This window comes from Myotis yumanensis, unplaced genomic scaffold (assembly GCF_028538775.1).
Source record: "Myotis yumanensis isolate MYYU_CA2020_CCGP unplaced genomic scaffold, mMyoYum1.0.hap1 SCAF_13, whole genome shotgun sequence".
Taxonomy (NCBI): Eukaryota; Metazoa; Chordata; class Mammalia; order Chiroptera; family Vespertilionidae; genus Myotis; species Myotis yumanensis.
The window spans coordinates 29,144,848-29,169,566 of record NW_027223764.1 but is presented as its reverse complement, the minus strand read 5'-3'; the positions used below and the strand labels follow the sequence as shown (position 1 = coordinate 29,169,566).

The following is a 24,719-nucleotide window of genomic DNA, read 5'->3' as shown; positions in this document are numbered from 1 at the left end:
ACTGTTTTAGTGCTTATTTGACTTTAGGCTATGTTTGTGCTTATACAATAACAATCTAATAGTTAAATGAAGAAAAAAAAATCCAGTGTAGGGCATGCCTGATTATGTGGAAACATCCTATAAGGATGGACTAAATGTCTCAATATTATTTATTTTTTTATCTAATAATTTTACTGTTGAAGCTCTTACAATATCTTCTGGCTTAAGGTTTTATTTTTTACTGTTTTTGACTTTTAATCTATAACTGTTAAGAATATGTTACATCTTATTAAAGAATTATGAAAGAGATAGTTTTAAAAGATGTATTTTGAGATTCCCCCCAAAAAACCATTTTTAATTTGTAAATAGTCTATCTTAAATAGTTATATGCAAGTTTCTTATATTTAACTAGAGGCCCGGTGCACAAAAATTCATGCACACGGAGGGGGGAGGGGAGGGGGAGTCCCTTAGCCCATCCTGCGCTCTCTCGCAGTCTGGGACTCCTTGGATGATGTCCACCTGCCTGATTAGGCCTGCTCCCTGGGGGATTGGGCCTAAGCTGGCAGTCAGACAACCCTCTGGCAGCTTGGGAGCCCTCGGGGAATATCCACCTGCCAGCTTAGGCCCACTCCCCATGAGCCCAGCTTGTGGCTGAGAGGAACTCCCCCTGTGGGAGTACACTGACCATCAGGGGGCAGCTCCTGCATTGAGCATCTGGCCCCTGGTGATCAGTGTGTGTCATAGTGACCAGTCATCCCGGTTGTTCAGCCATGAAGGTCAATTTGCATATTACCCTTTTATTATATAGGATTCACCTTTACCTAACCATGATTGAATTCAGGAATATTTTGTAGTTTGTGCTACTCATAGTATGACTGGTAAACTGTTACTGGTCTGTGAAGAGATTAAGTGGAGAAGTTTAGAAACTTTTATAGCAATTTGACATTGCTGAGATATCCAAGGTCAAGCTAGGTGGATTCATATTTTTGAACAAGATATAGACCTGTTTAGTTATTGTCAAAGTCATGAGGTGAAAAATATTTGCTACAAACTGCATGGGAGATTAGTTTGCTAACTGTAACCCAGAGTGTACAAAATTCAGAATCTATTTCTTTTATTGAAAGATAATTTACCCATAACACTACAGAATAAGTTGATAGAACCGGCTATAATTTACTGAGGGATTAATGAAAATAGAACATTGCTTATTCTGTTTTGGGTGGGAAGAAAAGAAAAGAATATCCTAAGTATGTTGAAATAATTTTAAAAATCACTATTTCCATTTCCTACAAGGCTCTTTTTTGAGTCCAGCTTCTCTACTCTGAGTGTATTAAACAAATCATAAAACAGTTTAGATTCACATTATTCTCTGCAAGTGGTATTTCCATCAATCCAACCTAAGTCAGAGAAGTTAACAAGCAAGAAACAGGCACATTTGGCACAGTAAGCGTAGATATTGACTTCGCACTATTCTTTCAAAGTGCACCTGTTTCAGTTAGGGCAGAGAATTGTTATTTCACTCGTAAATTTTGGTTTTGTCGAGACTGCAAAATACACGTAAAAGCCATTCTTTCTGATTGTTTATATACATACTTTCGATGACAATGTGATCAACTGCAGTAATTCCTTTTATCCAGTGTTATGTTTGTTCTGATATTTTTATCGACAGAATTTTATGTATGTTCAATCTAATATTTCTGAAAGGAGGCAGTTATTTTTATACCCTTTTAAATCTTATGTTCCTAGCAATCTATTTGTATTTTATTTGATAAAAGCATCTGTCTACGACAGAATGGACATTAAAATAGAACAGAACTGGCCCTGAGCACAGGTCCTTGGAGAAGCACTGTCCTGGACCACTCACCTCTCTCCCACCCTCTCTTACATGGCTCTTTCTGAATCCCACCTGGCACCTTGTGGCTGCCTTTTTGGAGAACTCATCGCACAGGTCTGGGATTGGTAGTTTATGGTCAGTCTCCTTCACTAGACAATGAACTCTTGGACTTCTGTTTTTTCCTGTCCGTGTATCCCTAGTGCTAGTGAAGTGTTTGCACACAGAATACACTCAATAAGTGCTTATTAAAGAGCTTAATGAAGTAATGACTTTAGCAATTTCTATAAGTGGTTATTGAAGAGCTTAATGAAGTAGTTATTCCATCAATTTTATAATACCTAAAGGTATCCTTAGTCCATGAATTCAATCACCCTATGTTTAATTTAGAGGGTTTTTTTGAAATACAGAAATTCATTAAATTCTGTATATAGTTTGAGAGAAAAGTTAAAAAATCACATTAAAATCTCTCAAAGAATAAATGGCATATTATAGAATTTATTGCTACAAATAAAAAATTTTAATACATGAACATAATTGTAATAGAAAATATTTAGAAGAAGTGCAGTTACATACAAAATAGAGTGCCTGGCATCATAACAGATAAAAAGCATTGAATATGTCAAATCCATCACCTAAATTTGGCTGCTCTACCATATATAGATAGATAGTAAAGGAAGTTAAAACAAAGATAATCTGGGCACCTGCTGGTTTACTTGAGCTAAAGGGGAGAGAGACCTGAGAAATGGGAGAGGGGGAAGGGCTTCCCTGGACAGTGAAAGCTTCTCTCCAACACGTCCAGGGGCTCTACTTTCTCCACTGTATCCTTTATTGTGGCACTAATTGAGAGCTGGGGTCTCACAGCGTCTGTTGGTCTCTCCACAGTAAGAGAATACCTGTCTTATTCTTTCAAGACATTATTTTAGATCAGGGTCAGCAAACGTCTGCCTATGAACCAAATCTGTCCCATGCCTGGTTTTGTAAATAAAGTTTGATCAGAAAACAGCTACATTCATCCTTTTATATATTGTCCATGGCTCCTTTTACGTATAAAAGCAGATTGACTAGTTGTAACAGAGACAGTGTGGCCTGCAAAGCTGGAGATGCTTAGTATCGGCCCTTTACAGGACCAGGTTGCAGACCCTTGTTCTACACTTTTCTTTTCCTCATCCAACACAAAATCCTGTAATCCTGACTTCAATGATCTAAAATATATCCCCCTTTCTCTTTTTGACTTAATTTCCAATCACCTTCCTCTCCCTTGGGGATTCTCTAATTGCGTTTCCTTTACTACCATTCCTGTCATTTCACAGCAGGCAGGGTAATCCATCTGTGCTAAACATAAGTCAGATCACATTACTCCTCTACAGTCTCTCTGATTTCTCTTACCGTACTTCCTCTGACCTCGAATACATCAAGCTTACATTTTCCATTGACTGCTCCCCAGAACATTCTTTCTCTAACTCTTTGCATGCCTTTTTCTTAATGTCATTTAGGTTTCAGCTCAACGGTGTCTTCTTGACCACTGCAAAGGAGCCTCTATCCCCAAACCTTACTGCTGCTATTCTCTGTTACTTTAACCCATTTTATTTCCATCCCAGCACTTAGCACTTGCTGAAAGCATTTTGTTTAAATATCTGTCGTCTTCCCCAGGTTAGAATTAAGTTTCATGAGATCATGGACCTAGTCTACCCTATTCGTTAGTAACTCTTTAGGAACTAGAATATAGCCTTGTGTGTTAGAGACATTTGAAATGAATTCATGAATACATGAGTGGATTCATTCTTTTAATTACTTATTCATTCATTATTTGTGTGACCAGAAGATAGGCAAACACTTAAGTCTTCTGAAGCAAAGTTGTATTTAAAATTAAAGATATATGATTTGAAAGTCCTACGTACCTCTTTAAGAATCCACCTATATTAAATGGTGAACTTTTAAGACCAAAGTTTAGTTATAATGAACTCTTTATTTAAATTTTGGGTCCTAATGAAGACATACATTGGTATAAATATGGGTGAAATAATTTGAAACACTTAGCAATATATCATTAGCAACATATAGGACATGAAATGAGGGTAATGTAGACTATAATGGGATTTATATTCATGAATCCCAATTGCAATTAAAGTGAAAGAAAGGATCTGAAAATGTAGCATACCTTTCATTTCAATTAAAAGCAGAAGAAATTAGACAAATCTCATGTGATAGTTTCGCCTTTTAGGGGATAGAGTGAAACATGCTTCTAAATATAGATTGTCCTAATATAACAAATTTATGTTTCATTTTCCTTAAGGAAAATAAATCTCCAAACTGTACTTACATCAGACAATTCATGCAGTAGACAGATTTCTCATGACTGACCAATTATTTTAAGTATTAGAAACTTTCTTTGCCTTGACTATATCAAATACATACTAGCAAAATAGACATTATACATTCCTCTTTCTGCCATCGATTTTCTGGGCCCAAATACCACTGTTTTGACATAGAACAGGATAAGAACCAGTAATGATGTTTTATATATATATACAATTATTTTCTTTAAAATAATCCACTTTCTTTAAAGAAAAAAAAACCTCTGATACTAAATTATTTAACTCTGTTCATAATGCAATAGATTCTCAATTCTAAGATAATTTTATTTCCATTTTCATGATAAGAATACACAAACAAATGTTCATTTTTTCCCAGATTTTCTATGCTCAAAACAGGATCTATAGCAACAGATAATATTTAATCTATTAAATATTTTTCAAGTTTATAAATCAACATAATAGACAGAATTCTTATCAAAATTGTCTGCAAATAAATAGGCCACATTTATTAAAAATAATAAAAATCCAGAGCTGATATAGTCTAGTTTATGTAGCTGTATCAATTATAGAAGATTTCAGTTAAAATAATCTACTTTTTGTAACTGATTATTAGGAAAACTGTCTAAGGAAAATGGCATGGAACATAAAATACTATGTAAGTCATTGACTTTTTTAAGTAAATTGAAAATAGAACGCAAAGATGCCACAAGAGCCCTACCTGGTTTGGCTCAGTGGATAGAGCATCAGCCTGCAAACTGAAGGGTCCCGGGTTTGATTCTGGTCAAGGGCACGTGCCTGGGTTGCAGGCTGGATACCCAGTGTGGGGGCGTGTGCAGGAGGCAGCCAATCAAAGATTCTCTCTCATTATTGATGTTTCTTTTTTTTTTTTTTGATTTTTTATTTTTTATTTATTTTTATTTTTATTTTTTTATTTTTTTTTTCGCTAAAAGTATTACAAAGGGTATTACATAAGTGTCCTTTTTTCCCCCCCACCCTTGACAAGCCCCTGCCCTCCCTTACTCCCCAGTGTCTTATGTCCATTAGTTATGGTTATATGGATGCATACAAGTCCTTCAGTTGATTGATGTTTCTATCTCTCTCTTCCTCTCCCTTCCTCTCTGAAATCAATAAAATATATATTTTTTAAAAAGATGCCACAAGAAATCTCTCAAAATATCTTTTTAGTATATTTATTTATGACCTGAAACTCTTTGAAACAAAGTCAACAGTCATCTCTAACACTTTTACAAAAATCAGATTATCACTGTTGTTTTCATTTCGGTTCTCATTATATGACTGGAATGAGAAATAAATACAATAAAAATATCATTAGAAGCTAAGAAAAAAATAACATTTTTAATGTCACAAAATGCTTGAGAATATAGTAATAACAAAAATGTAAAGCAAAACATGAAAGTAATAACTAGTGTGTGTTAGGAATTGTACAAACTATTTTACATGAATCCTTCCTGTTTTACTGATAAAGCCACTGGGGATAAGACAATTAAGTAATTTACCCAAGGTCACATGGCGAGGAAGTGTCACCACTGGGATTTGAATGGAAGCAACCTAACTCTGATTCATAATCCCAACCGGGACATCATTTTTATCTTCTAATATGGAAAGCAGGAGCCTAATCGCGGGGAATAGGATTCGGTATCAACTACTGTGCTCTCTCTCACACGCTGTGTTCATGATCAGTGGAATTCTTAAGAGAAATATTTTTCATTTTAACAGATTGTCTTATTTCTTCTATTCACTATATCTGCAGAAGTTCCCATTAGACAGTGTCCTAGTCTGCTAGGGCTGCCATACCACAGTGCTACAGACTGGGTGACTCAAACAACAGAAATCTGTTTCTCACAGTTCTGATGGCTGAGAATCCAAGATCAAGGTGCTCGTGAGGTTGGCTTCTGGTGAAGACTTTCTTCCTCACTTACAGACACGCCGCTCACTGTGTCCTCACATGGCCATTCCTGTGTGTGTGCACCCTCCTGGTGTCTCTTATTATTATGAGGACACCAGGCCTTTTGGATTAGGGCTCAACCCCTGTGACTTCACTTAACCTTGATTACCTTGTAAAGGCCCAATTTCCAAATACAGTCACACTGTGTTCGGGGCTTCCACATATGGATTTACAGGACATAATTCAGTTCATGACAGGAAGTTTCATGAACACGTTGATATAATTTAGAAGATACATCTTGTGTAGCTGGGCCATTTAAGGACATTTTCATTGGTAAAATTAGAGAAGTTCATAAAAAGTTACTAGTAAATACTTGGTATCCATTTCTTTCCATGAACCTAAAGTATAGTGACACTATCATTACATTTCTCTCCTAGAGGACGCACCCCAACTCTTTCTAAAGTAAATCCTCTCTCCATCATTCCTGACATGAACTCTTTTATCTCTTTCCTCTAGACCAGTGATTCTCAACCTTTTGGCCCTTTAAATACAGTTCCTCATGTTGTGACTCAACCATAAAATTATTTTCGTTGCTACTTCATAACTGTAATGTTGCTACTGTTATTAATCATAATGTAAATATCTGATATGCAGGATGGTCTTAGGCGACCCCTGTGAAAGGGTCATTTGACCGCCAAAGGGGTAGCGACCCACAGGTTGAGAACTGCTGCTCTAGACTGTTGATCCATTGATTACAATGTTTCTCATTGCCTCCATTTAGGCTTTTCCTTCTTTTCAGTCTATAAACAGGATGGTTCCTCCAAACCTAAAATACAAAACTATCCTTTGTGACCAAATAACCAGTCTGAATATCTCTTTTACTATCTCTTATCCTCATTTTTAATTTAATTCTTAACTTATTTGTAACCTGGCATTCTTTCCCATTTTTCTTTCATGCTTATTACTCAACGTTATCACTAGTTAATATCACTTATTACTCAACGTTATCAACTGTTAATCCCAGTTGTCTCTTTCTAGGTTCCATCCTCAGTGACCTATCCGAGATTCATGGCCCTGAGGACCATCTTGTCTGGTTACAGCCAAGGAAAGAGCAACTTGGGGCACTTCACTGAATTACTCTATTATTTTCCCTGATGTTTTAGTTTCTTTCTCCTCCTCCTCCTCCTCCTGTAGGTTATGCCTCAGCATATGTCACACACACTTCTTGCTCTGCTATTCCTCAAAGATAAACAGTTATCCAAATTGTATACTTTGCCAACTCGATTGACTTATTTTTCTTAGATATTTATTGCTTATAAGATGGCCAGTCTTGTTTTTTACCTGCATTATCTCATTGAAAATTCACAAAAACTCTGAGGAAAGTACAATTATCCCTATTTTATAGAAAATTTACAATGTATAGTTTCAAACTCAGCACTACTGACATTGGGATCAGGTAGTTTTTGTTGTAAGGCCTGTCCTACAACATTTAGCAACATTCGTCTCCTCTAACCATTAGATGCCTTTAGAAATCTAATGACTTTTTTTAAAAAAAAATTCTCTAGATACTGTCAATGTCTCCTGCTGGAAAACAAGAAACAAGTGATAAGGCTTAGAAAGTAACTTGCCTGCGATCACAGAGCTAGAAAATGGTAGATCTGGGATTGATCCCAGGAAGCCTGGTTTTTGCTCACTTTCACATCATACACTAATTACACTTTCCTTTAAGCTCTGCCAGAAAATAGCAGTTTTTCAAAGATTTCAGTTAGGACCCCCAGAAACCTGACTTTCAAATTTATGTCTGTCCTTGAACTCCCCAGATCCATACTGTGATCATTTTTGCTCAGTGTCACATGCATACCTCACCAGCACCACAAACTCAACTTAGCCTCACTTCATTAACCATCTTCCATCAAGACTTACTGCTAGGTGCCTTTTCTCCCTTAATGCCATTATTGTTTAACCACCATTTCAGGCTAGATATCTTGGTTTTATGTATGACTTTCACTTTGACCCAAGTTCACCAAGTCTATGTAATCTCTCCTGAATCTGTTCTTCCTTTTCATTTCTATTTCCACTGCCTTTTAGGCTATTGACACTGTTCCTTACCTCAGAAGCATTAGTCTCTCTTCCTCAATCTCTTGCACTCTGCTCTTTTGAAAAGATTACTGCAACCAAATCTAGCTTGCCAGTTAACAATGTGCTGATAAAAAAGAAACAGCTTAAAGAGGGTATAATAGACAGATCATGGTCTTGGAGTCAAACATCCCTGGAATTCTAATCCTGCTTTGTGGCTTTGAAAAAGTCATTGGGCCTCTTTGATCTTCACCTTCCTTTTCTGGATTTTCAAAAATGTCATTCTTTTCCACAGGACTATGGTGAGGACTGAGATGAAAGAGTCTTAAAATAAAGGCATCATACCAGGATGCTCAGAATGCACATATTTACTGCTCTAAACCCATCCCTTCTTCTCGACATTCTGTATCATCTATAAATTGGGGCCTTCTCACATCATAGTTTTGGTCCACATTTTAATTAGTCACTTGGATAATTTCCATTTTCTCTGTTTATCCTTTCTTTCCTGGTACCTTGTTAGCCTCTACTATTTACTTCTGACATTTCAGAAAAAGGTTATTTGAACGCTTTTCTTCTCTCACAATTTTCCAAAGCCTTTTAAACATGTTTATTCTTCTACAGGACGAAGAAGCTTTTGCAAAACAATGAACAATCCTCCAAGTTTTAATTGTCAATAACTGGGAATCAGTAAAACAGGAAGGATTCATGTTCCTTGTGTTCTAGAGATAAAGCAAAAAGGGGGAAGATGCCACATGAATCCTTCCTTGTGTCTAGCAGTGAGTGCTCATTTTGTAACTCATAGCATAGATGCATGAACTGGATTAGCATCAGTTACAGGAACAGTGAAATCTGTTTCCAGACTAAACTTTAGCAAAGGGCCCTTGACGGGAATCATTAAAACAGGAAGGATTCATGTGGCATCTTCCCCTTTTTTGCTTTATCTCTAGAACACAAGGAACATGAATCCTTCCTGTTTTACTGATTCCCAGTTATTGTTCATTGTTTTGCAAACCACTCAGTGGTTTCGAGTGTTACACCAAATTGTAACCCTGCCTCTATAAATCAACTACACAAGAAGAGTAAATGTCAAACTAGTTCTTCTGGGATGGTGACATATTTCATGCCCTGGGCTGATATGCCCCATCCTGCCTTTTAAGATTCCTTCGATCAAAAAGTCAGGCTGGTCCGAGTGCAGTGAAACAGATGTTCTCACACATTGCTACTGGGGAATGAACTGTACAATGGTCTAGACCACAACTTACAAATACTCATATTCTTAGAATCAGCAATTCCACTACTGAGTAGCTCCTCAAGAAAATAGTTCTAAAGAGGCACAAAGATATCCTATCTAATAAAAGAGAAACATGGTAATTAGCCGTGCAGCCACTACCCTTCCCATTGGCTAATCAGGACGATATGCAAATTAACTGCCAGCCAAGATGGCGGCCGGCAGCCATGCACTGAAGCAAACAAGGAGGCTTGCTTGCTCCAGTGACGGCGGACTCCAACGTTCCCCACCTGACTTGCCGGCCTCTCAGCTGCAACTCTAAGCAACTATGTTGCAAATATAGAAGCTAAACAAAACCCCAGAAACCTGCTTTAGTCAGCCAGGCTTCAGCCAGCCGGACCGCAACATTGTATCAAATACAGAAGGTAAACAAAGGCCAGAAACCTGCTTTCAGCAGCCGAGGCCTCAGAGCTAAAGCTGGCTCAGAATAACAAAAAAAAGAAAAAAGGAGCGGTTGGGAGCTTCAGTCACCCACCAGCCTGAAAACGGCCCTCAGCCCCTCAGCCAGACTGGCCAGGCATCCCAGTAGGAACCCCCACCCTGATCCAGGACACCCTTCAGGGCAAACCAGCCAGCCCCCACCCGTGCACCAGGCCTCTATTCTATATAGTAAAAGGGTAATATGCCTCCCAGCACCGGGATCAGCGGAGCCGCGAGGCCTCCCGGCACCGGGATCAAGGCGGCAGCGCCTAAACCCCCTGATCGCCCTGCAGCTCTGTGTGTGACAGGGGGCGGGGCCACAACCTCCCTATCCGCCCTGCTCTGTTCATGACAGGGGAAGGTGCCCCAACCCCCTGATCAGCCCTGCTCTGTGCCTGATAGGGGGGAGCTCCCCAACCCCCTGAACGCCCTGCGGCTCTGTGTGTGACAGGGTGCGGCGCCTCAACCCCCTGATCGGCCCTGCTCTGTGTGTGACAGGGTGCGGTGCCCCAACCTCCCCCCCCCCCCCCCCACAGGACCTGCTCTGTGTGTGACGGGGTAGAGCCATAACCTCCCAATCGGCCCTGCCCTGAGTGTGACAGTGGCAGCGCCCCAACCTCCTGATCGGCCCTGCTCTGTGGGTGATAGAGGGCAGCGCCCCAACCCCCTGATCCGCCCTGCTCTGTGTGAGACAGGGGGCGGTGCCCCAACCCCCCTGATGGGCCCTGCTCTGTGCGTGACAGGGGGGAGCTCCTCAACCCCCTGATCAGCCCTGCTCTGTGCGTGACAGGGGGGAGCTCCTCAACCCCCTGATCGGCCCTGCTCTGTGTGTGACAGGGGGGAGCTCCTCAACCCCCTGATCGGCCCTGCTGTGTGTGTGACAGGGTACGGAGCCCCAACCCCCCTGATGGGCCCTGTTCTGTGCATGACAGGGGGCAACGCCCCAACCCCCTGATCGGCCCTGCTCTGTGTGTGACAGGGGGGAGCTCCTCAACCCCCTGATCGGCCCTGCTGTGTGTGTGACAGGGTACGGAGCCCCAACCCCCCTGATGGGCCCTGTTCTGTGCATGACAGGGGGCAACGCCCCAACCCCCTGATCGGCCCTGCTCTGTGCGTGACAGGGGGTGGCACCACAACTTCCCTATCGACCCTGCTTTGAGTGTGACAGGGGGAGGTGCCCCAACCCCCCAATCGGCCGTACCCTGAGCGTGACTAGGGGTGGCATCGCAACCTCCCGATCTGCCCTGCTCTGTGCATGACAGGGGGCAGCGCCCCAACTCCCCAATCGGCCCTGCTCTGAGCCCAACCTGGGGCTGCACCTAGGGATTGGGCCTGCCCTCTGCCACCCGGGAGCAGGCCTAAGCCAGCAGGTCATTATCTCCTGAGGGGTCCCAAACTACGAGAGGACACAGGATGGGCTGAGGGACTCTCCCCCCCCCCCCCCCCCCCTGAGTGTACAAATTTTTGTGCATTGGGCCTCTAGTATGCAAATAATTCCTTACAAAATAAAAAAAAAAATACCATGTCAAAGCACATTTAAGAAACTAAAGAGACAAAGAGACTTAAATTATACTAGTAAGATGTTTTCTTAACATGGTAAATTACTAATTCAACATGATAGGATAATGTGATGTAATGGACTTTGAAAATAGAGAAATTTATGTTCAAACTCATTTCTGTACTTTCAGGTTATATGTTTTGCAACATGATATTTGGGCTCTCTGGAGCCAAGGTTACCTTAACAATGGAGGAGAAAAAAGTATTCTTTGCATGTTTGCTATGAGAGAAGGTATGTATTTATACATGTATGTATGTATCATCAATCTATCAATATCAATTAGCTTTGTGATTGGCACATGTTTTCAATAAATGACATTGTAAATTTGTCTATCAGTATATCTAACTATACCTATCTACTTCTATTGGTGAGTGTGTATATGTGTGTTTGTGTGTGTATGTGAACAAAGTAGGAAAATAGTTTAGACAGCATGATCTCACTATTTAAGAAAACATACTGAAACATTAGTTACCATGAATATCTGTATAATATCTGTCTTTTTCTGTGCTTTCCAGTTTTTCTCAATGAACAGTTATGTTTATAATACTTGACACTGACTTTATAAAATGTAAAAACAAGACAAAGAAGGAAGAAACAAATCAACCCAGTGTGAATTATGCAACATATAAGCTTTCACTCAGTACAAGTGGGTTTTTTGTCCAGAGAAAACTTTATTATCAGCCCTAACCTGCTTGGCTCTGTGGAAAGAGCATTGGCCTGCAGACTGAAGGGTCCAAGGTTTGATTCCCGTCAAGGGCATGTACTTTGGTTGCGGGCACATCCCCAGTAGGAGGTGTGCAGGAGGCAGCTGATCGATGCTTCTCTCTCATAGATGTTTCTAACGCTCTCTCTCCCTTCCTCTCTGTAAAAAAAAACAAAAACAATAAAATATATTTAAAAAAACACTTTAGTGCTTCTAGAACACCATCATCCTTACCAACTACCAAATCATTATTTGCCTTTGCTAGTCTGGTCTCTGTTATAATAGCAGTTCAATTACATGACTATCACAGGGTGGGGCCTAATATGACCATTAGATTTCATCAAAACTAGTAATTCTGAGAGGTCCTCCTTTGTAAGTAAAGCTTAGTCTGGAAACAGATTTCACTGTTCCTGTAACTGATGCTAATCCAGTTCATGCATCTATGAGTTACAATATGAGCACTCACTGCTAGACATATAGCAGAGAAAAGGAAGGTCTCAGATCTTTATGACCCAGCTGGGCCTGTAATAGCTACCTCCCCAGGGAAGTGTACCTACCAAAATAAGCAAAACCACTTAACCCCACCGAAAAAGCAATGTGAATATCTAAAGCAGAATTCAACTTTCAAACTTAGTGATGAAACTGTTGATTTTTAAACTGATTGTTAAGCTTCTGTCAGAAATTAATCATGGCGCCCTGGTTGGTGTTCTCAGTGGTTTCGAGTGTTACACCAAAAGGTGGTGGGTTCCATTCTCAAACAGGGCACATGTTCAGGGTGCCAGTTTGATCCCATCAGGCAACCAATCAATGTTTCTCTCTCACATAGAAATCAATCTGTCTCTCAATCTCTATCTCCCCTTCTCTCCTTCCCTTCCTCTGATCAATAAAAAAAGAAATTAATTGTGGCATCTTCCCCTTTTTTGCTTTATCTCTAGAACACAAGGAACATTATAATCCCTCCTCAAATATAAAGCTAAAAACATCATACAGAAGACTTTTAAAGAGAATTTCAAATATGGCCCTCTTAATTGAAAAAAATAAGATTGATTTTTCAGATTTGGAAACAAAGTTTTCTCAGCTTTTCTTATTCATTCATACAACTGGTTTCTGAATTTCAAAGATGTTTATGAATCTCTAACGAACAGTTTTAAAACACCCAACAGAAAAAAATTGCAAGCTTCAGAAATATAGATGGTTTTAAGCATTTACAGGAAAAATTAATTCTTTATTCACTGGTACAAAACAAAACAATAATTGTAATTAACAAAACTACAGTATTTTAAAACTCATTAACTGTGAACTCCAACACCAATTTCCATTCATTGTCTAATTGTCAGGGGGAAGAAAGCACAAAGCAAGAGACTGGGCCCTTGCCATGAGTTTTCCCAACAGTGATGTTTTGTATCATTTCTCTTTTTTTTTAATATATTTTATTGATTATTTACAGAGAGGAAGGGAGAGGGATAGAGAGTTAGAAACATCGATGAGAGAGAAACATGGGTCAGCTGCCTCCTGCACACCTCCTACTGGGGATGTGCCCGCAACCAAGGTACATGCCCTTGACCGGAATCAAACCTGGGACCTTTCAGTCCGCAGGCTGACAATCTATCCACTGAGCCAAACCGGTTAGGGCTGTATCATTTCTTTATGGACTTTAGGAGGAGGGCCTATCATTTTAAAGCCTCATACCTATTTCCATGACTTTAACCAACAAATACTGTCTCTGGATATGTTCCTTTTTACAGTGGAAATGCGCTTATTTTGTAGATAGATCATGCTTGCTCAGGGCATGCTACAATTCAACTCACGTCATTAAACTGAACCAAAAAAAAAAACATCTTCTAAACTTCTGGATTTTATCTCTCCTGCTTAATAAATATTTTTTTGTAAAGCTCACAAAAACAATAACAGCTCCATAAAAAAGATAAGCCCAAATGATTGCAGCCGACACCATTCTTCATGAGGCACATTTGCTTTCTTGTGATCATGCTGCCAATATCCTCACATCACCCCAGATTTCATTCTCGAAAATGAACCAAAATAAAATCCACTTAGGCTGTAGGAAAGGCTGAGGCTGCAAAATATCTTAAGTTTATCACCCTATCAGTTCAGCAATGTGGCTACAGGTGTTGTGACATGTGGAGTCCCTATAGTCCTATCATGAGGACACAGGATGGCAAGCTATATAAAGACAAGGACACAGGTGACTAGATGGTGCATAGGCCCCCATGAGACTGACCTGGTTGGTGGGGTTAAAATAGTACCTGAAAGATTCTGCTGTATCCAAATTTCCCCCTTAATTATCCTTCTCCTCTCCCTGCTTGGCACCTGAAAATTCTAAACTCTTTCGGATTTTCATGATTTTTCAGTCGTCCGGAGTATGTCATCAAAATGCAAATAACTCTGCAGAGGACCATCTTATTCTCTAATTAGCTGTTAGCCAAATGAATACAAAGCCTGGAGTGAAGTCCTAGAGAATACAAGAATGAAATTAACTGCAGGGATAAAAAAATAAAGAAATGTGGTGTGTGCACGGGGGTGTGTAGTGTCTACAGAGAGTACAGTGAAGAAAACAGGAGACTTGGGGGAAAGGTGTCAGGGAGGGGAAGGCACATAGACAGATGTCACCTGGAGGGCCAACACTGAAGGCACTTCAAGCAGTGTCTTCATGTATTTGCTTCATTTAAAAGACAGGCTGAGCACAGCATTAAGGAAGGTCTGAACAGGACTATTGGGAGCCACACTCCAGTCTTTAACACTATTAAAAGTCAGGGGTCAGCAAACTGGGTCACAGACCAGATTCAGCCCAGTAGCTAAGAATGATTTTTGTATTTTTAAATGGTGAAAAAAAATCTTAGAAGATGAATAAAACTTCTTGACACATGAAAATAATATGAAATTTAAATCTCAATGTCTATCAACAAAGCTTTATGAACGCAACCAATGTCACTTAGTTATGGAATGTCTTTGGTTGCTTTTGCTCTACAACAGCAGAGTTGAAGAGGTGCAACAAAGATCATTTCACCCACAAACCATAAAATATTTACTATCTGACCCTTTATAGAAAAAACATTCCCTTACCCCTGGTTTAAGTCCTGCAGCTATGGCTTCACATTTGCATACCCTCCTCGGGAAGGAAAACTGCACTAAATACAACCCACTATGTTTCATGGGCAAGTTAGTGATCATTTATCTTCCTTGACCCTGTGCCTCACCCCACCCCTCATCAAGTTGCTTAACAGAAACACCTACAGCGCTCTCACGGAGAGAAATTGGATAAATACTATTTTCTCCATGTTTCCATCTCTTCTGACATTTTGATTCCAGTTTTAATACAAGTAGCCATTTTAGAAGTTGAAGTATCTCTATAGCTCAGGGAAGCCTAAGTGAGTGTGGTTCAAATTTTTAACTTCCTCCAGCTATAGTTGCCTCATGTGTAATAGTCATATTCATGCCATAAATTTTTTAAAGTAACACGATTCTAAAAATAATAAAAGTAGCAAGATTTTTGCCACTAGGCTAAGGATTCGAAGGCAACTGGTATGTCTATTGCTGGTCCCAAGACCCATAAAAAATAGAGCAGCAAACAGGTTATCAAAAGTCAATGGAATTGGCTATTTGTAATGTCCTGTAATCTGACACTTGACATTTGCTCCTAATCTCATCATTTTTATGTCAAGCACACTGCACTTCCTCTAGGCCAGTTCTTGGTATGTCACAACTGGCTCTAATGTGTGACTAAATATCATGTGTCATCAATGAGAGGGTTAGCTATATGTGGTTTGTAAATTATCTTACCAACTCCTAGGAACCACCTAGAACAGCCGTGGGCAAACTACGGCCTACGGGCCGGATCCGGCCTGTTTGAAATGAATAAAACTAAAAAAAAAAAAAAGACCGTACCCTTTTATGTAATGATGTTTACTTTGAATTTATATTAGTTCACACAAACATTCCATCCATGCTTTTGTTCCGGCCCTCCGGTCCAGTTTAAGAACCCATTGTGGCCCTCGAGTCAAAAAGTTTGCCCACCCCTGACCTAGAAGGACGTGGGGGGGGGGGGGGGAGCAGTTAGGGTTAGGAGAATAGGAAGACCCTTGGGCTTGCTAAAGAGCTTACCCCCATGGAGCCAGAGAAGTTTCTGTGTACTTTCTAATTAATTTTATGTAAACAATGGATTTGGTAAAATAAAAGTTTGAAATGGTGATAAAATGTCATTGACATTACTGGGGTGACAGTCAAAATAATTAACAGCCAGTATGGCATAGGTTCTGACCAGTAAGAATGGAAACTGGTCCTGGTATCTGTCAGATGCCACCTTTTAGTGGTTGGATCAAGGAGATCTGGGTATTCCTGGGTGCGGGAATCAGATAACCAGGGCAGCAGGTGGAAAGCACACAAACGGAGTTCAAACAACTACATATCAACCAGCATAAAAATATTTCAGTTCTCATAATCTGTGTGCCTATATCTTGAAGGTTACACAGTAAGTCTACAATAGAGCTTCAAGTCTAACTTAGAACTTAATTTCATAGGGAGAAATATATAACTTCTAATATTCACTAGTACTTACATTGCTGTTTTTAACAACGATCTCAATGTCAAAAATAATTTATTTTACTGAACATCTAGCTAATCAACACCTTTCCATGCCAAAGAAGAAGTAAATATTCCATAACAGTATGAAACACAACAATGCCACTTACTCTTATACTTATCGTTTTTCATGGATTCTGAAGCAAGAGGTGCTAAAGACACCTAGCTGTTTATATATATTCAAAAAGATGTATTAATAGAAATAGATTGTTCCTTAAACTAATATTCTTGTTTTTCCACTTCAGAATGTTTTTATTTCAAGAGGTTGTCTTCTTTTTTAAATGTATCTTTATCGTCAAAAGTATTACAGCTGTCCCTCTTTCTTTCCCCATTGACCCCCTCCACCCCAATCCTGTTCTCTCCCCAGGCCTTCTCCCCACTATTGTGTCCATGGGTTATGCATAAATGTATATAAGTCCTCCAACTACTGAATAGCTCCTAGTTCCCTTGTGAGCATGGCTTTATGATGATCTTTTCTAACCCCATCCCCTTCTTCCCTCTGAGAATCCTCAGTCTGTCACATGCTTCCATGTCTCTGGATCTATTTTGTTTTGTTAGAATAATATTCCTTTTAAATATTCTTTCATGAATTTTGGAATCACTGCAGATCATTACTAAGATAATGATTAGGTTGCAAGAAACCAATTCTCAGAGAATGCTATTTGAGGGAAGCATGTATCTGTTTATCATTTTCTAGTTTGTGAGTATGGAAAACAGTTTCTGACACGCATGATTAGTTACACCTAATTAATTCTTTTACTCTCCCTCCGGAATGATAAGGCATGTGCTTATTTAACCTGGTACCCCACTTGTAAATTTGCTCTTGTTGACAGTTCTGCCATCTGTTTGCACGGGATGAAGCCCTGGTGCCCCCCTAATTGGCCATAAATTAGGTACCAGCCCCAGGCTTTTGACAGGATCCTTCAGTTACAGTTTGATTTCTTTATTAAGCTGTAAATCCAATACTTGGTGGGAAGCCACACTCTCTCCTAAGAGTACAGAAATGCATTTCTTTTTTTTTATTATTATTTTTTTAAAAAAATATATTTTATTGATATTTTACAGAGAGGAAGGGAGAGAGATAGAGAGCTAGAAACATCGATGAGAGAGAAACATCGATCAGCTGCCTCCTGCACATCTCCCACTGGGGATGTGCCCGCAACCCAGGTATATGCCCTTGACCGGAATCGAACCTGGGACCCTTCAGTCCACAGGCCGACGCTCTATCCACTGAGCCGAGCTGGTTTCGGCGAGAAATGCATTTCTTGAGTTCTAGACTCAAGCCGTCTTCTCTATATTTATGTTTAAGCTAGATCTCACTCAAGGTATCCTCTCTATATAGACCCATAAGACACACTTACACTGATTATAGAGAAAACCTTTAAATCAATAAATAACTATGCCTTTGTAAGAAGAGGAAGTAAACATTTTTTGAGTGCTTACTACCCATCTTGTGCTGCCTATGGAACTTTACGTACATTAAATTGATCTTCAAAACAATTTTATAATTTAGGTAATATTATCTTACTTTTTCCAGATGGGAAAACTGGGACAGAGTTTAAGTAACTTGCCCCTATTGTCATAAAATGGTGCAGTCAAGATTCAAAAATTGGGCTTTATTTGCCAAAGCCTGTGTTCTCTCCACTGTGCACTCTCCATATATGACTAGGTTTGAGAAAAGAGAAAATTACGATGAGGCAAAAGTATGTGTGTGATGCTACTTGGCACTTCTGCATCTCTCAGGCCCTCAGTTAACTAAAATGAAGGAGCTAGACTAGATGACCCACAAAATCTCATCCAATTTGATTCCTTGTGATTAGGTTGATCTGTGATTTATCATTTACCATGAAACCTATCAAGTTATTAAACTTCTATGGCTACACTTTCCTCTTCTTCAACATAGCTTATGATTGTCACTTGGATTGATAGACTTCTCACCAAATATTCCACCCTTAGTCTCTCCCTCTATTTATCTTATGCAGCATTCTCAGCTTAGCCTGCCAAATAGTGTTAGAATGGCATTATTTTGCTGCTTTAAATGGTCAGAGTTACTCTCATCCCAATATTCAATGTTCTTGATGAACCAGCCCCAGTATGTCTATGAACTTATTTGTCACAACATCTCATCCAACTACCTTTACACAGCCTCACTCTTGATAATTTAAATAGCTCATAGTCCCCTTGTAAGCATTGCCTATGCTGCTCACTTTATTTATATCGCCACACCTATATTTCCAGATCCACCTAATGATACCATTCTTTCCCGAAGACTTCCCTGCTTCTCCTCAGAAGTAGGATTTGTGCTGCTCCTTTGATTCCTCTCATGGTCCCTCACAATGCCTTGTGTATGGTAGATCCTCAGTAAAATGTTGGCTGAATGAAAGAATGAATGGATGGGTAATTGTTGTTTCTGGGAACTAGACAAAGCGTATCGACTTCTGAGATATTTATGTATACAACTATCATTCAGCACCTGTGCCACTGCTCTGGTTCTAGAGATCCAACTCAGAGGGGCTTCCTAATGTGAGATTTGTGAATCAGGTGGGATCTCTCATTACTCAGACCCCTCCGAACTCAACCTCAACTCCAGCATTCTGAGCTGATCACAGCTGCCCCCTCAGTTTCCTTTCATCCTGACGCTCACAGCCTAGTCCAGCTCCACTAAAATGGATGGTTTACAGTACTTCTCCTTGGGCCCGGCACTTGGCTTTTCTGATACACACTGCAATGAGGAAAAACTTAGTGGGTGCTCCCAGAGAGCGCACATGCATTTTAACCATGCTCTTGGAGAGCCAGCAATCTGACATCTGTAGTTTAACCTATAAAGCATTCAGGTCATGAGAACAGCCAGCCAGAATGGAGGGAAGGAACAGGGCTAGGTATCGTGGAACAAACTTTTAAGGGTCCTAAATATATGCCTATGGCTAGAAGATGCTTTCTTCAAAACTGTCTTCCTAAAATACTTCTATTATAGGAGTCTGGGGATGGAAGAAAAGACCAGATAACTAAAATATGCTCAAGGAATAGTCCATTTCCTGTTAATAATAATATAACATTTGACTATGATTAATATATTATCATTATAGTTATTATCCTTCTTCTAAAAATTTACACAAATATCGGGCATCGCTTGAGCGCCTCCTGACTAAAACACATTTGGACACATGGCTTTCCTTGTGTGTTCCCATTAATCCTCACAATATGGCTATCATGTTGCATTATCCCCAGTTTATAAATGAGCTGAGGCGAAGCTCACGGTGCTTAAGAACCTTGGTGAAGACCTCAAAGCTAGAATGGCAGAGTTAGCTACTTTCAAGAATAATAGGAAATGACAGTCAAGTATAGAAGTCATTTTAAAATGAAAATATATGAAACAAATATTAATAACTCCACAAAATGATGTCTAACTCCAGGAACTCATGTATGCCACTGATATGAGTGTGCAATATACATAACAAAGAATGCACTTACTCTCTGTCGATCACAAGGCAGGTCACTGCTTCTGCAGCAATTACATTTGCTGTTCTCACATCCTCCCTGTATAAAAAAGAGAGAGACATTGAAGCAAAATAACCTTTATTATCAAACAAAAGTGTTCCTTGTGATTCATTCAGGAAACCTAGTAAATTACGTATACTCTTATGATTTATCCACTTCCAGGTCTAAGCTTTGTTCGTCTCTCAAATTTCTTTGTTCTGAGGAACCATCTTGTTCTTGTCAGGCAGCACCCACATTTTACAGTTATAATTCAGCAGTTACAATCTTCAAACGTAAAGTTTCACTCACAGAAGTGCAACAGAATTTTATATTATCATTCCCTCTGCTCTCTGGGGAATTACCAAATTAATTGGTCAATGATAGAGACAGTAATAAACATGGGCAGATGAAATTTTTAAAAGGACCTGAAGGAATATTTCTGGTGACTAAGAATCTAATTCATAGCGTGCGTGAATTTATCATTCTAACCTTGAGAACAATTGACCCGCTTCAATTATTCCCTTACTTTAGAGACCCTGGTTTTATGTGGCTCAATTTTTGGCAACTTCTAGTACATAGTTACTTATCTGTGTCAGAGCTTATGGTTCATGAAGAGTATTTGACAAATCTTAATCACAGTGACCGAAATCTGTATATACTGTCTCTTTAGAAGCTTGTAATTTGTCACTGCAGGGATATCTGTCAACCTCTTAAATCTTTAAAAAACCTGCGCTGATATTTCTGTCTGATCCAGTAGTCAAAGGTGGATTTGGTAAATTAGCATTCACATGTCATTTTGAGCTACTGAAAATTTAATGGTACCACTGACATAAAAACGTAAGTTATACTTGAAAACATACTCTATTTCCTATAAAGGTAACATTTCTAAGTTAATATTATTAATGATGAATATGAGTTTGAAATATGTTACAGTGATATGTACATAGGAAATAATATAGTGTTAACACATTCCAAAAAGCATACTTAAAACATCATATGTCTCTACAGGATAGAGAAGTAAGTCTTAAAAATAAAAATATTTTCATTTTTTTTAAATACACCAAGTTCTCACATATAATTCTGAACTCTATTTTGTCCACTGATCTTTTTTCTTTCATTGTTAATACATCATGCTATTAAGATCATTGTTGCTTTACAGTAACTATTTTGTATTTAGAATTTGGTAAAGCAAGTTTCCCCTTACTGAAATTCTTTTTCAAAAATATCCTGATGATTCTTAAACATTCACATTTTATATAGACTTTAAAATAAATTCCCTCTCCTAAAGAAATCCACTCTGGGACTCTGCTAGAGTTGTATTACATTTATACATTGATTTCAGAAAAAAAGGATTATGATTCTAATAATTTCCATACAAGAACATATGGCATGACTCTCCACTTGTACAGATCTAGTTTTCTGTCTTTAAATAATATTTCTTAATCTTTTCTACTTGGAGCTGACATTTCAAAAACAGAATTCTTAGGTGTTTTATATCATTAGTTTCTCATGAGTGGCATCCTTTCCCGTTTCTGTTTCTCACTGGTCATTACATAGGAATCAAAAAAGGTATTGATTATTGTCATTTTTCACCCACCTACCATACTAAGTTCTCTTGTGATTCCAAAATGTTCATGATCATCTCCACAACTCCCAGCATCCTCCTCCCAGTGCCTCCTTCACATTCTCCATCTTCCAGACAAACTGTCCTCCTTTCCATTCCTGAACCCCTCACCTCCTTTAACGTGCCTTCCCTAAGCCTAGGAATCTTGCCTCCAACTCCTTGGCTAGTTCACCCCTCTTATCCTTTAGATCTCAGCCTATGTGCCCCTTTCTCAGGAGAACCACGTGAATTAATGAGAACATGTTCACTGTTTTTTCATTCTCATGGTCCTACATACCTCTTTGTCCAACCACCTATCACTGCAATTACACATTTATTGGTTTAATGACAGTATGTTCCTCCTACTAAACCACATGAGGGCAGGTTCCATGGCTAGTTTTGCTCTCCATTTTACCCTGAATGGCTGACACGCAGGAGGTGCTTAGGAAGTGTGTGGTACAGGATGGCACAGGCACCACAGTCCCAGGCCCACTACAACAGGCTCTGGAATCCCGCCGTAGTGGTTTTACAAGACAAGCTACAAGCTGTGTGAAAGGCTCAGCTTTCTCTTCTGTAAAAATGGGGAGAGTAAGAATGCCTACTCACTGTGTCATATCAAATGAGATGATCAAAGATTTGTTTATCACAATGCCTGGCCCATAGAGAGCAATGTGCTCTGTTGTTTATTATTCCTAGCTCTCGTCACCCGTGCTGTCGTGTCTGTCCTTATAGGGTGATGTGTTTTATGAAACATTCCTACCCAAAAACGAGGTGTGGATTTTCTTTTTGTTCCATAGAAGTAGACAACATATTTTCAACTCCATTATCACTTTCTGAGTGGGAATTTTTGATGAAGTGGACATAAGTAGAAAATGTCAGTAATGCCCATCAGGTCTTCTATAAATTGTATGAATGGCTTATTTCTAAGGAGGTTGCTCAATAAAGTATAAATTATTACAAATTGCTGCCATTGTTAAACACACACACACACACACACACACACACAACAACAACAACCACATCATAGCTTTATAAAGAGCATCATATTAAATCTCACTTTCCCTAAAACATACTTCTATCTTAGCAATTTAAAAACTGCTCACAGTCTTTCAAAGTGTGAAATATACAAGATAATGCTTCTTTTTTATAATATTTTCTGTACATATAAATTTTAAAAAATTATTTCATTACAAATTTTCAATATTTTAAAATTTCATATTATCTGGCATAAATTGGATATATTTAAAAAATGTATGTAGTTTTCTTGCAACAGTAAGTACATAGATATTTTTAACTGTAGATGGGGAAAAATCAAAGATCAGAAGAGTGACACAGTCAACAGAAATTGAAAATATTTTATTTTAAGAAAGAAAATCTGTAAGTGATAGCCTACAATCAGGTTTAGTACCTTGTAAAGTGACATATACCAAAACATATACATGTATAATGTAGGAAAACAAAATATTAAACAAGAAATTATAATATTTGCTAATTAATGAGCATCTAGTATATATCAGGATCTAGATGAAATCTCACGCAAACCTCATTTAATGCATCTAACAGAGGTGGATATTTTATCCAAGATTTACACAGGGGTGTAAGGTTAAGTAACACACCCAAAGTCAGACATAGCAAATGAGTTGTAGCCCTGGAATTTGAAAAAAGATCTGGCTGGCTCCAAAGTCCATGTTCTTTCCAAAACAGTCCACTGTTGATACACTGCTGTCCAATTTATTTACACAACAGTTCTGACTTAATTTTAATGCAAAATAACTTCTGAATAGTAAGTAGTCCTAATGTCTCTGTCCATCATTATAAAAATATATGTAATTGTTAATAAAACAGCATTAGTATGTTTGAGTGCCCAATTGCAAAGCCAATTCAGTAAAGCATTTTGATTCCCAAACTTTTAGAATTTCTCTCTATAGCTATGTCCTAGCCCTGTTATGTTGCTTTAGAATAATGCTACATAAAAAAATACAAATTATTCAAGGCCAAGTTCATTCAATGCCTAAGTCATGTGGCCATTACATTGTCATTGTCTATTAAGGTACTTAATGCCACTATGACAGTCTATGCAGTTGTCTAAAAAGTCAGACCTGAGTACTCAGAGAGCTGCTCCTATAAAGTACCATATAATATTTTACCTAGTGTTGACATATATAAATCCCTTACTTTATGAGAGACAGTAGAAATTTATAATGAGAAAATATTACTCACAGAAGCAGACAATACTGTGACTTACTGTGTATGCTTATTTCTTTATAGGTCAAAGAAGCATGTTAAAAGCAAATATTATTTGGATTCAGTTATAAAATATTGCATACTCATATAATGCAGAGGTCTTAATAGCTCCATGTTGTTATAAAACTTATCTCTGTTCACACATAGCTGTTCTGGTTTCTCACAGAACTTCTGTGTTAACAAACCTAAGTTAGCAGGGTTTCATGTAATATAGATTTAGACATGGGAAAAGAGGAGAAAAAGGGAGATGGTGTTATTTTTAAAAACTGAGGTTTCTTTCCATTTTAGTTTTTGGTAGATTAAGGTATTTGACAATTTCTAATAGATGAATATAATGAGATTTTGAAGGAAAAAGAAAACATTGGCCATGAGAGAATTTTATAACTAGAATTATATGTACAATATACTTAATTAAAAACTTTCGCCATACACATATTGCCTTTGAACACTCAGCACACTTCTTTATAGCAAATAAATGTACTCGCATCTATATAACAGTCCAGGCTTAACATGTGCATCTTCTTTAAAAATAAAGTTTCATATTCATGCATTTCTGTACCAGTATTAGTTGATTTTAGCATGTCAATTAATAAACATGTACTATTGCAGAAGTAGCTACTTTTTGGCAGATTAACAGATATTTTACAAAGTTGCTATTGATTAATGATTAATTACTGTCAAAGCTATGCAGTTTAGTACTGTTCTCTTTTTAAGCATTTT

At 38.6% G+C, this 24,719-nt stretch overlaps 1 protein-coding gene across 2 annotated transcripts in view; it reads right to left on the bottom strand.

Annotated features, from left to right (window-relative positions):
* PRKG1 (protein kinase cGMP-dependent 1) overlaps positions 1-24,719 on the bottom strand; it is a 1,083,951-nt gene that overhangs the window by 110,192 nt on the left and 949,040 nt on the right. For both annotated transcript variants that reach the window (XM_070432782.1, XM_070432781.1), the window contains exon 8: positions 20,147-20,212. In XM_070432782.1, coding sequence (XP_070288883.1) covers positions 20,147-20,212 — 66 coding nt within the window. The remainder of the gene's footprint in view (positions 1-20,146; positions 20,213-24,719) is intronic.